Here is a 12,245-nt window from a genome sequence, read left to right on the forward strand (position 1 = left end):
AGTCAAGTCACTATTATTTGTATAGCGTTTTTAATAATGCAAATTGTGTCAAAGCAGCTTTACTTCACTTTACTTTACTGTACTTCACTAGCTGGGTGGCTTTATATCAGCTTTACAGTATTTAAACGGGGAAATAGTGTGTCGAAATAGTGTCATCCTCCTCTGGCCCGACATAATCAGCAGTTTAAATCTAGGCTGCAGCAGAGTCAGATTGTGCAGAGGACTCATCTGGTTCCTGTGGTCTTGTCCTGATGGCCGTCTAGGAGACAAAGATCACTGTGGATCAGTCTCTGGGGCTCATCTAGTTGTCCTGATCTCTGCTGACGTTCAGGGCTGTAGAGGTTAGGGCTGGGCGATATATCGCATGCTTGTCAGTAAAGCCGGTTCCTTGATTAGCGGTAAATCTCCATCACCTGCTTTCAAATAGAGTGGCATTTAATACACAGAGCCGCAGATTTTAGAGCATTTTATGCTTCCATCTGCTGACAAGCTCTATGGAGATGCTGATTTCCTTTTCCAGCTGGACTTTAGCACCTGTCCACAGTGCCAAAACCACTTCCAAGTGCTTTGCTGACCATGATATTACTGTGCTTGATTGGCCAGCCAACACGCCTGACCTGAACCCCATATGGACTCTATGGGATATTTTCAAGAGAAAGATGAGAAACAGTCAATCTAACAATACAGACGAGTTTAAGGCTCAATAGTGCCTCAGCAGAGCCACCGGCTGATCTCATGCCATTCCTCACTGATGCTGGAGTTTGTGCTAAAGGAGCCCTGACCAAGTATTGAGTGCAGAAATGAGCATACTTTAAAGGACTTGAACTTTTCTGTTTTGCAAATCCTTTTTTTGATTGATCTTATGAAATATTCTAATATTTTGAGATACTGATTTTTGACTTTCATGAGCTGTAAACTCTAATCATCAAAGTTAAAACTTTTGAAATGTTTTACTTTACATGTAATGAATCTAGAATATATGAAAGGTTCACTTTTTGAAATAAGTTACAAAAAAAAAAAGATATTCTAATTTTTTTAGATGCACCGGTATACTTCTTTACCTTACCATCTTTATCAATACTGCAAGTGTTAGATGAGTTAGAGAAACTTGGCTTCTGCAAAAAAATTGTTTTCCTTGCAATATACTTTAAAATGATGAGTTAAAAGTTATTGTTTTGACATGACTACTGCCGGTCCAATATCACACAAGATTCCTGAACTGAGCTATTTACAGTATTCACTGAATGAGCACTGCTTCGTCTTATTTAAGCATTCTTCTATTTTCTTCTGATTAGTTTTTGTTCATGTTTTTTTAATGTTTATTTTTCATTTGATCTTTTATGCTTCTCTGCTTTGAGGATTTTTTTTGTAAAGCACTTTGAATTACCGTTGTGAATGAAATATGCCATATAAATGCATGTTAAACTAAAATGAATACAAAGATGTTCACAAACAATAAAAAGAGCATGTCTTCTAAATACCAATGTAAATAGTACTACATACATATTCCATCCATTAATGCATGTTCTGCATTTTATAATTGTAACTAAATCATCTACATACTTACATACATATGTCCAGTAATCTCATGGTTAATGTGACTCACAGCCGTCACTGATCTGAGATCAGCTGTGTTGGGGAAGTTACTCAAAAAGCAGCACTTAAATACAGATTATTAATTACTCCTCTAAAATTGTATTCGGAGTGTTTCTACTATTACAAAGACATACACATTTATTTTAACTAAGTTTCTTAAAGAGAAATTAAATGTATGTCCACTTATTTATGATTTATCTTTCACTGTTAATCCTTTTGTAAGCAATGCATCAACAAAAATAATGTGTATAATGTGAGAAATAAAACTTAGGCGTATAATTGATTTTCACTCATCATTTTGCATGATGTGCAACACTTCTGACTTTGTAAAGGCTTTCTTAAAGGAACAATGTAGGTCAAATCACGTGACAATAGGCTTTGCACATAATGTGACCCTATAGTCACTTCTGTCTGTGTCTCCATGTTTTTTTTTGTTATTCAAGATGCAAATAAATTTTAAGCATGACAGCATGCTTACGGCTCTACTCTCACTTTTAAACTCAGTATCAGCAAGACTATAATAAGCTATTTTAGTGAAAATTTAAATTTGATAAACTGACACAAACACACAAAACTAAAAATTGTTCAGCACTTTCCTGTTTTTTAATCATACAATTTGATTGTTTTATTAGTAAGATCAATAGATTGATCTTTACATTTCAAAACTTGGCCGTGTATGTGGAATTATTTGAACCTTAAACAGTATAATAATATATAACCTGGACACTTTCGATCTCAATGCTCAAAGATTATATTATGAATAAAGTTTCTCTTGATTTAAAGTCGATTAACTGAAGACGGACAAGGTGATGCTTGCTCGTTCTGCTCCAATATGAAATCTTACTATGAAAGTAAATGATTAAAACCTTTTCATCCTGTCTAATGTACTGTATATTTCACAATATATTCTACAACTTATAAATGCATATTTCATCAAATGACACAATCTACTTGAACTCGTTATACCTTAAAATGTATTGATAACCCAAAATAATGTAGAACAGAACATGATAAATCACAGTTCATCACAAAGGGACAAAAATCATGGCCAATAATAATTATATTCAGACGAGACACAAAGACGACAATTACAAGTAAACAACACAAACATATTTTTTTCTCATAAATGATGAAAGAACTAAATAAACTGGAAAAAAAAACTATATTTAAATACAAAAAAATATTTTCACAATAACTGTAAATGTTTGTGTTAAGAATTATGTAGATTTAAACTGTAATAATTCATACTTTTTACTTTTTTAGCCCACAGATGACAGTGTTTTTGAGTAAATGACAACTGTTTATCATTTCTCATTATATAAACATTGCTGAATATTCCCAGCAGTGTAAGGTGGTCTCAGTCAGTGTTATATGTATCTTAGACAAGCAAATACAGAAAATCTGTTGTGTCAAAATTATTGTTTTATTAGATATTGTTTTACTTTAAATTAAACATAACACACATTTAGAGTAATCAAATATATTACCACTACAATTACAAAATAAACAAACAAATCAACAAATAGCCGAAGAATGCTTATACAGTAAACATCTGGAGAAATTAAGTGCAGAACAAATCTTACTCTCTTGTTATCATCAGTTGGGCTTATTGCTTGAAGGCTTTTTTTACTTTAAATAACGCATTTGTTTAGAAAAACTAATTCTAGGCAAAACTGTTCGCTGCGGCGGGGTCCCTCACTCCGGATCAAAACATCGCTCGCGCGGTGACGTCACAGCCCAGGGTTTCGCTCTCTCTGTGTGCGCGAGCGCGTCATGGCGGAGACCGGCTGGTGTAGGATTTACAGCTGAAATATGCCCGCTAACCCATCTGTTTCCCGGCTCGAGGAATACGAAACACTGCCTAGCGTCTAACCCCGAGGCACTCTTGACCGTGGAGGGGAAAACTCAGAATAAAGTCCGAGAGTGTTTTTGTGGAGCTCCCGAGCGACAGCGGCGATCGGCTGAAAGAGCCCAAAGCAGCGCAGGGCAGACCGACAGGTAATAACAGAGAAAAACACCTTCAACAGGACCGCAGTCGTGTGAACAACGAGCTGGACCTGCCTGAGAACCCGGTCCTGGCTCGGCTTTCACTGCTAGATGTCTGTATGCGGGTCGCGATGCTATATTTGGCCGTTTTAAGAGCGAATGAAAACAAACTGAGCAAGTCAACAACAGCGTGATGATCAGACATTATTACTCCGAAAACAGCCGAAACCTCCGATAATAAGACCAAACACACGAGATTATTGCTAAAACTGTTTGTTTTAGGTGCTTAAGACGAGCCAGCTAAATTCAGAGCAAAATGTCCCATAAAAATCTAACTCAAATTGAGTGAGGCTGCTCGTTTAGCTTAGCATGCGAGATAACCGATTTAACAAAAAAATAACAAGTTAAACTGGGAAGATTCTCTCGAAATATGGTTTAGATGGTGCTATATCATTAATCTGATCTAGATTATATTTTAGTGTACTCCAGTAGCGTGACCGTGTTAGCGACCGGTAGCCAAACAGCTAACACGCGCTTCTCTTATAGCGGTAGCATGCTAAGCTAAGTTAGCCTGTCCTGCTACAACAGAAAGAGACTGATGAAAGATTTGAAATGTAGCGCCAATCCAGCTCTGCTAGTGGAGCGAACGATCAAAACATAGTTTCAAAATGTGGTTTTATGATGTGAAACGTAATTTTTAGTCCGGATACACTTCATGACAACGGGTATTTGTAAACATCCCTTGATATAATGGTGTCCCGATGGTATTCCGCGCTCGTGCCCGAGCATAGCGCTGCTTCAGGGCGCCGCACAGCCCAGGAAAATCCGCGGCTTTTTAGGCCTGAACCCCAGAGGCCTCTGCGGTCAACATCACACTTATCACTTTCATTCATTAAACAGTGCTAAATATTTTGTTTTACATAAGAGTTCTGTACGATTCATCTGTAGATTTTACGTGGACACAAAACGTGTGGTTTGCCGCTGAAGTAAATTTAGCCGTTTTCTTGTATTTGTGTAACCTTAGTGTTTTGGAGAGGGGAAGTAGAGAAGTAATCCTCTCTAAGAAGCATTTGCTGATATAGTTTACTCCAGCAACATTAGAACCTCAATATTGAAGAATAACTAATAATATACAGTATGTACCCAAACAAATGATATGTCACAGTTTGCTTCACTGAACACACGTGCATTCCTGCTACTGTTTACAATGGCAAACAAAATGCAGTCCTTTCTATATAATACTTTTAGTGTAACCTTTCTGAAAACCAGCTGTTCAATTATTTCAGCAGGAATGTTTTGTTCATTTCAGTTCCTCAGACTCCTTTATAGTGTAGTCTCTTAGAAAGAAATCAGCAATGTTTACTGGCAAACATAAGATAAGTCCCCTTGATCAAAACATTCAATTTATCTGAGTTTCTGTTCTAATCACAACTTAACTTTGTTTTAGGTGATCTGCTCTGAAGTGGCGCACACAGACTGCAAGGATCTCATCAGGGACTAATCTTTAATATTTGATTGCGATGGCTGGACGCAGTGAGGATGAAAGTGTCAGCAACAGCAGCGGAGAGTCCAGGTAATCAGAACACATTGGTTTTGATGTAAACAAATGGTAAAGTAGTAATTTGTCTGAAAATGAAAATTGAAATGAAAATCAGTGAAGACATTTGCATAGATTATAATCAGATCCATTTACTTTTGATGTACTGCCAGCATCTGGTGTTGACTGGTTGTTTGACAACAGAGCATTGAATTCTAACCTTGTACTTGCTCAAGCTGTTTGTTCACACATGCTATCTATAAAATAAACCTTTACATGTGCTTTCGGCATGAGAGGAGTTGATTTGTGTAATGCCTGACTAATGGTTACTTTAGTTTTCAGTAACACATTGTAACTTACATGTTCCTGCATTCTTTCTGAGTCTGTTTCTCCAGACTTGTTTGTCAGTCATCTCTGATTTCAGGTTTTTTTAATTCTGCAGTCGATGTTTTGCCTGATCCAGGCCATTGTAGTGCTAAACATGCACTATAACTGGAAAGGGATATAGTGTTAATTATAAGTGATTAACGAAGCATGAATTACATCATACTTTGCTCGTCGTCTTACATGCACAGCGTGTGAAAGTGAGAAGGAACATGCAAGATGTGAAATGATTTAGATAACTGTTGTTTTATTACGTTTGTTAATATTTAATTATTTTTAAATGACTAACATGATAGTAGTTGTGCGTAGACTTTGCATAAATATAATATTAATAATTGAAAAGTGTTATAGAAAACAATATTTAACCAATTAGTTGACTAGTCTCACAAACATCCCTAGTCCTAATTCATCAGTAATCTGCAATAGAGCCTAACCTGCGTTATTTTGCTAGATGCATTGCCATTAAAAATACCACATGCACTTTTTTTGATAATTGTATTGCCTAATCACAAAAAAATGCTATCAAGTAGTTTCCTGCTCTAAATGATCAGCGTTTAAATGTGCAAATGATGAGAAATTGACTCGTCCACTTGACCCATGTATGTGTTTTTGTGTCTCAGTAATTCAGATGATGAGTCTGGTTCAGGATCGGGTTCTGGCTCGGGCTCCAGTTCAAGCAGTAGCAGTTCTAGCAGCAGCCAATCAGGGAGCAGTGACTCAGGAAGCGGCTCGGATTCTGGAAGCCATTCAGACTCAGACTCTGAGAAATCCAAGGAAAAGAATGATCAAGACAACAAAATCGGTGGAGCAGCGGTAAGCTTCATAAAGCTTTTGTGTAAAGTTGTCAGATGCAAGGGGTAGTGCTACTTTTATGATCTTAATTGACCTCATTTCACATATCAAACAGTGAAAGATTCAATTATAGATGAGGATAAAGGAAATCAAAAGCACAAATGAAATGTTAACTGGTAAGAGAGAGAATGTTCTACAGGAACGCATGTTAATGACATTTCGTTACCTTTTTAAAATAAGAGAGTGTGGAACAATTAAGTGTTATCCTGTAGTCCTGTAAATTCAGTAACAAGTTTGAGCATTTCTATTCCGTTCTGTCGGTGCTCATACTGGCACTCATTCAGTGAAGTTTAACAGAAGTTCACTTGCTGTTAGGATGAGCCATCATGCACAATGGAAATAGTCATTTTTAGATAAGTTATAGCTACATTTCTGTCAAAGCACCTGATATGGCAACTTGCATTAAATTAAACATTACATTTACATAATACATAGGACGCAGTTACCTTGCAAGCAAATATTTTGCACTTCGCTTTTTGTATCTGTTTAAATAAATCACCACCTTTTACGGTTTGATAAGGACACTAAACCATATCGTGCTTTTGATTTTAGTTTGTTTGAAAATGTTTGCTTTGCCAAAGCAATGGCATAAAACACAATGTTATGAGAGGTGTACAAATGTTTTTGGCTCGTTATGAAACCGTGTCGGGACAGATTAGACCGTGGCGGGCGCCAGATTCTAGCTAATTAATGGGAATCACTTCACAGGGTTTTGGAGCAGAACTTTTGTTTGTAAGTGTTTGAAAATGTCCCTGTTGTTGTAGTTTTGGAAGTCCAATCCCAGTATCCTGACAGTGCAAAGGTCAGCCATGCTCAGAAAACAACAGCAGCAGCTCCAGCAGCAGAGCTCCTCAAACACTGGCTCAGACGAGGTACTGCATGCTCTTACTGAAGCGCTGTGAAAATAAACTCCATAAAAACGATCACAGATTTGCAAGATTGTCCAAATTCCTGTGTTTATAAGTGTGTTGTGTTCTTACCTGCAGGACTCTTCCAGTAGTGATGAGTCAGATGATGACTCAAAGAGCAGGAGTAAAGGGTGAGTGACTATCTGTTTGGTGTGGAAACCATCTGCATTGGTACATCATATGAGATTACACTCTCGCTTTGCATTTGGTTAACATTTACCCTGGCGTTCTGTGTAGGTCTGGTTCAGACTCGGGCTCTGGTTCAGGAAGTGGCTCGTCCGACTCTTCAGCGGAAGAGAACAGTGACGAATCGGTGTCAGACTATGAGCCCAGTCACAAAGTCAAAAGCAGAAAACCTTCAAACAAGTACGCTTTTCACATTAATCTTGATTTACCGATGCCATTTTATACAGGATATTTTTCACAAAAGTCCTCCATTGTTTAGTGTTCTTTTTTTTCTTTCAAGTCAACGTTACATCAAAATTCACCTTTTCTGTTAATGCTTTTGTAATTAAAGTTGCATTTAGCTGATTTTCACTAAATCTGGCACATAACCCCACTTAAACACCCTGCACATGTATAAAAAAATTCATAATGACTGGCCATTCAGATTTTTAATACTACTGCTGAATTTTGATTGGCTGCCTGCTGGTGGCTTTTTTTGGAAGTAAATATAGTGCAATTGGTTAGTCTCAAACCAACTGTTATTAGTGATATTTTTATAAAGTCATTCTTTATTTTTAGCATACAAAAATACCCATTATGCAGTTTCATGTTTTTTTCCCTCATGTGCCTGCACCGTAATGATGGTGCCATTTGATTTAGTTTTCTGTTGCTGAATAAATCTTTGCTCATCTCATCTCTCAGGGCCAATGCCAGGAATGGGAAAAATAACAAAGCTCCCAAGAAGAAGCCCTCCAGCTCCTCCTCAGATGAAGAGGACGATTATAAAAAAGCTCTAGCGGGACCTCGGCGGCAGGCCACGGTCAATGTGAGCTACAAAGAAGATGAGGAACTGAAGACGGACTCAGATGACCTGGTGGAGGTGTGTGGAGAGGACGTCCCACCACCAGAGGAGGACGAGTTTGAGACACTAGAGAGAGTTATGGAAATGAGGATAGGCCGGAAAGGAGGTGAGAACTGAGAACAAAATATGAAATATGTCTTGTATTTGATAACTGTTTGGCTGTTCAGTCTGTGTGACGTGAATGAATCCACATAGCTTTCAATGGGCAGGACTGCAGGTTCAGTCTGTTTTACTTGAGGTAGAGCGAAACGTGAAAACACATTCAGCTTGGGAGAAAAGTTCAGAGATATTAAACGTTAAAGTGTTGTCTTGCTCTTTAACAGCAACTGGGGGAGTAAGCACGGTGTATGCAGTAGAGGCAGATGGAGACCCCAACGCCAACTTTGACCCCAGCAGACAGCCAGGAGAGGTTCAATACTTGATGAAATGGAAGAACTGGTCCCACATTCACAACACCTGGGAGACAGAGGAGACACTCAAACAACAGAACGTGAAGGGCATGAAGAAACTGGACAACTTCAAGAAAAAAGAGCAGGAGAAAAAGAAATGGTATGATTCCTTAAAGACACTTAATTTCCTTTAGGTAAAGTGTCTTTCGATGCTAATTTGTTCTTACCCTGTCGCCCATAGGCTCAAAGCTGCCTCGCCTGAGGATGTGGAATACTTCAACTGTCAGCAGGAACTCATGGATGACTTGCATTCACAATATCAGCTTGTGGAAAGAATAATCGGTAAGAGGAAGCTGCCTGCCATTGACTTTGTTTCATTCCATTGTTGCTTATTTAGTGTTTATTTACCTTTTCTGTTGTCTTAATCTTGCAGGACATTCAAATCAGAAGTCTATCGCAGGTTATCCAGATTACCTTTGTAAGTGGCAGGGGCTGCCATACTTCGAGTGCAGCTGGGAAGACGGCGCTCTTATTGGCAGAAAGTTTCAAAAGTGCATTGATGATTACATGAGTCGCCATCAGTGCAAAACCACTCCCTCCAGAGACTGCAAGGTAACGGCACACAGCGCTGGTCATCTGAGCAAGTAAATGAAACCGGCCACTGTCCAACCAATTCAATTTTGGATTTCCTTTAGGTTTTAAAACAGAGGCCACGGTTTGTACCCATGAAGAAGCAGCCTCACTACATTGGCGCAGAGGGATTGGAGCTGCGGGATTATCAGTTGGAGGGTCTGAACTGGATGGCCCATTCTTGGTGCAAGTATGTCCGTTTGGTTTCTTCCTAATAGACATCACCCTGGTTTCATTGATAGAAAGATTGCCACAGTTGTGAATGATTTCATGAGTTTCTTCATCACTTATACTCTTATGCTTTCCCAGAGGAAACAGTTGCATCCTGGCAGATGAGATGGGTCTAGGCAAAACCATCCAGACGATCAGCTTCCTCAACTACTTGTTCAATGAGCACCAGCTTTATGGGCCATTCCTTCTGGTGGTGCCTCTGTCTACCCTCACATCCTGGCAGAGGGAGATCCTGCTCTGGGCTCCTCAGATGAATGTTGTGGTGTACCTGGGAGACATCAACAGCAGAAACATGGTGTGATTTTAAAAAAAAAAGGCTAGAATAAGCTGGTTTTGGGTTTATTGCATACAGGAAGTGTAACGCCAATCTGTTTGTTGTTCAGATCCGGACACATGAATGGATGCATCCGCAGACCAAACGACTGAAGTTCAACATTCTGCTTACTACATATGAAATTCTGCTGAAGGATAAGGTACAGCTTGAGCTGAAAGCCAAGTTCAAAGGGCACCTATTATGCCCCTTTTTATTGGATGTAATATAAGTCTCAGGTGTGCCCAGAATGTGTCTGTGAAGTTTCAGCTCAAAATACCCCACAGATCATTTATTATATCATTTTGAAAATGCCTATTTTGAGTGGACGCAGGAACACACTGTTTTCGTTTAAATGCAAATGAGCTGCTGCTCCCTGCCGCTTTTTCCAGAATATTGCTGTGCCTTTACCTTGTACCTCAGATACTCTGCTAAAAACATCTGTTTGGTTTTGATTATCATGTCACGCTAAAATAATGCGTCTTAAAGACAAATTGGTTTGATTATATGGCTTTCTGAGTGCTCAGAAAGCAGCTGTAACACGGCATGTGAGTACTAAACTAAGTTCTCTTTCATGTCTTATTTGCGCTTAAACTGTCAAATACACATGTTTGTGTTAAAAACATAATTTGCATAAACACAATCTGGTATGTCTGTGAAGGTAAACCCCTGGAATGAAATCGCATGTTTATATTAGATCTGTGTATTAAGTGATAGCAGTGTAATATACAGTACCTACTGCTGGTCTACACTGTTAATATGACCCAAACAGAAAATCACTCGTTGCTCTTGAATGAATAATTTCTGTAGCTCTAATAAGAAAGCATTTCTTACTTAAATGCTGCTTTTAAATGCTCTAGTGTGGGGGATTAAAAAAAGGAGCAGGTAGATTTTTGTCATTGTATAGTGGTTGTGTACACACTACCAACACACATTTATGATCAAACAACTTATAAAAGTGAATTATACATAAAAGGTGCCCTTTAATGCACATAAGTTAATATGTAGGCTATGTAAAAGACAGGAATGTGTATTTTATCAGACCAGAGAGCTCATTGTTATACTTGCTCTTGCAGTCCTTTTTAGGAAATGTGAACTGGGCGTTCATTGGCGTAGACGAGGCCCATCGGCTGAAGAACGACGACTCGCTCCTCTACAAGACTATGATCGAGTTCAAGTCCAACCACAGGCTCCTGATCACAGGCACACCCCTCCAGAACTCACTCAAAGAGCTTTGGTCTCTACTACATTTTATTATGCCTGAAAAGTAAGTGTGCTCTTGTCATATCAGTTCAATATGTAGCCACAGCGTCATTGTAGCAGTGTTACTATATGCAAGTTTTTTTTCATGTGGTATTTTGGTAGCTCTTGTAACGCTTTGTGGTTTGTTTTAAAATGTCAAGGCTGAGTACCATAGAGACAAGAGTTAACCACATTCTTGTATCGGTGTATTACAATGTAATAGTCAAATGTCACTGAATAAAGGGCTGATATAATCTGGCATGTTGGTAGATTTCACTCGTGGGAGCTGTTTGAAGAGGACCATGGCAAAGGCAGAGACTCTGGCTATACCAGCCTTCATAAGGCGCTGGAGCCCTTCCTGCTGCGCAGAGTGAAGAAGGATGTGGAGAAATCTCTGCCTGCCAAGGTGGAGCAGATACTCAGGGTGGAGATGAGCGCTGTTCAGAAACAATACTACAAGTAAGACAGCATTTAGAGTAAAGCAATGAATACAGTAGAGAGAGACTGCTCAAACACAAGCTTTTACAAGACCGCACGGAAACGCCATTTTACTGTATTCATGTAACTGGTCTTGTCACTCTATATCCTAACAAATGGTTGTTCCTGAAGAAGATCCTCCTTGCTATTAGGGATGTAACGATTAACCGCGAGCCGGTTGAAAATCGATTCAAATATGTGACGATTCAGATTGGTTGAGATGCCAAACAAATTGCGATACAATTGGAGGAGTTTATATGAATATATCTCTGAGGGGAACTGACTCTTTAGAAAAGTTTACGTCATATTCTCATCTTGTCTCTTAACGATGCATATTAATGTTTATAAGCACAGCTCTGCTTTGTTTACAGCGGTAACCAAGGAAACACTGTATCGCTGCTGTTCCATAAGCGCCACCTGCTGGCAGAGAGTGACTCTGTCTCATTCAGCTCGTCTGCCGTTTCCTTCAGATATGTTATGTGTAGTATAGTTTCACAAAACTAGAGTCCATTCTGTTTTTGCTTCAGATTTTGAAATGATACGGTCTAATTTAGATTAAAAACTGCTCATGCTGCATCTACGCTGCATCTTTGTTTGGATGATGATTAAAATGCAGTGGTTGCCTCTCATTTTAAATGGAAAGAGCACAGACAAAGCGTTAGTTTGTTTATATGAA

At 38.8% G+C, this 12,245-nt stretch overlaps 1 protein-coding gene across 1 annotated transcript in view; it reads left to right on the top strand.

Annotated features, from left to right (window-relative positions):
* Positions 1-3,330: 3,330 nt before the first annotated feature.
* The window catches only part of LOC306865472 (chromodomain-helicase-DNA-binding protein 1-like), a 31,500-nt gene continuing 22,585 nt past the window's right edge, over positions 3,331-12,245 (top strand). Inside the window, exons 1-15 of the mRNA XM_079410078.1 lie at positions 3,331-3,594; positions 5,030-5,155; positions 6,124-6,316; positions 7,120-7,227; positions 7,342-7,394; positions 7,501-7,629; positions 8,131-8,396; positions 8,614-8,839; positions 8,921-9,021; positions 9,113-9,291; positions 9,375-9,499; positions 9,619-9,835; positions 9,924-10,013; positions 10,927-11,117; positions 11,363-11,551. Coding sequence (XP_079266204.1) covers positions 5,103-5,155; positions 6,124-6,316; positions 7,120-7,227; positions 7,342-7,394; positions 7,501-7,629; positions 8,131-8,396; positions 8,614-8,839; positions 8,921-9,021; positions 9,113-9,291; positions 9,375-9,499; positions 9,619-9,835; positions 9,924-10,013; positions 10,927-11,117; positions 11,363-11,551 — 2,120 coding nt within the window. The 5' untranslated portion in view covers positions 3,331-3,594; positions 5,030-5,102. The remainder of the gene's footprint in view (positions 3,595-5,029; positions 5,156-6,123; positions 6,317-7,119; positions 7,228-7,341; positions 7,395-7,500; positions 7,630-8,130; positions 8,397-8,613; positions 8,840-8,920; positions 9,022-9,112; positions 9,292-9,374; positions 9,500-9,618; positions 9,836-9,923; positions 10,014-10,926; positions 11,118-11,362; positions 11,552-12,245) is intronic.

Source organism: Barbus barbus, assembly GCF_936440315.1.
Source record: "Barbus barbus genome assembly, chromosome: 47".
Classification (NCBI taxonomy): domain Eukaryota; kingdom Metazoa; phylum Chordata; class Actinopteri; order Cypriniformes; family Cyprinidae; genus Barbus; species Barbus barbus.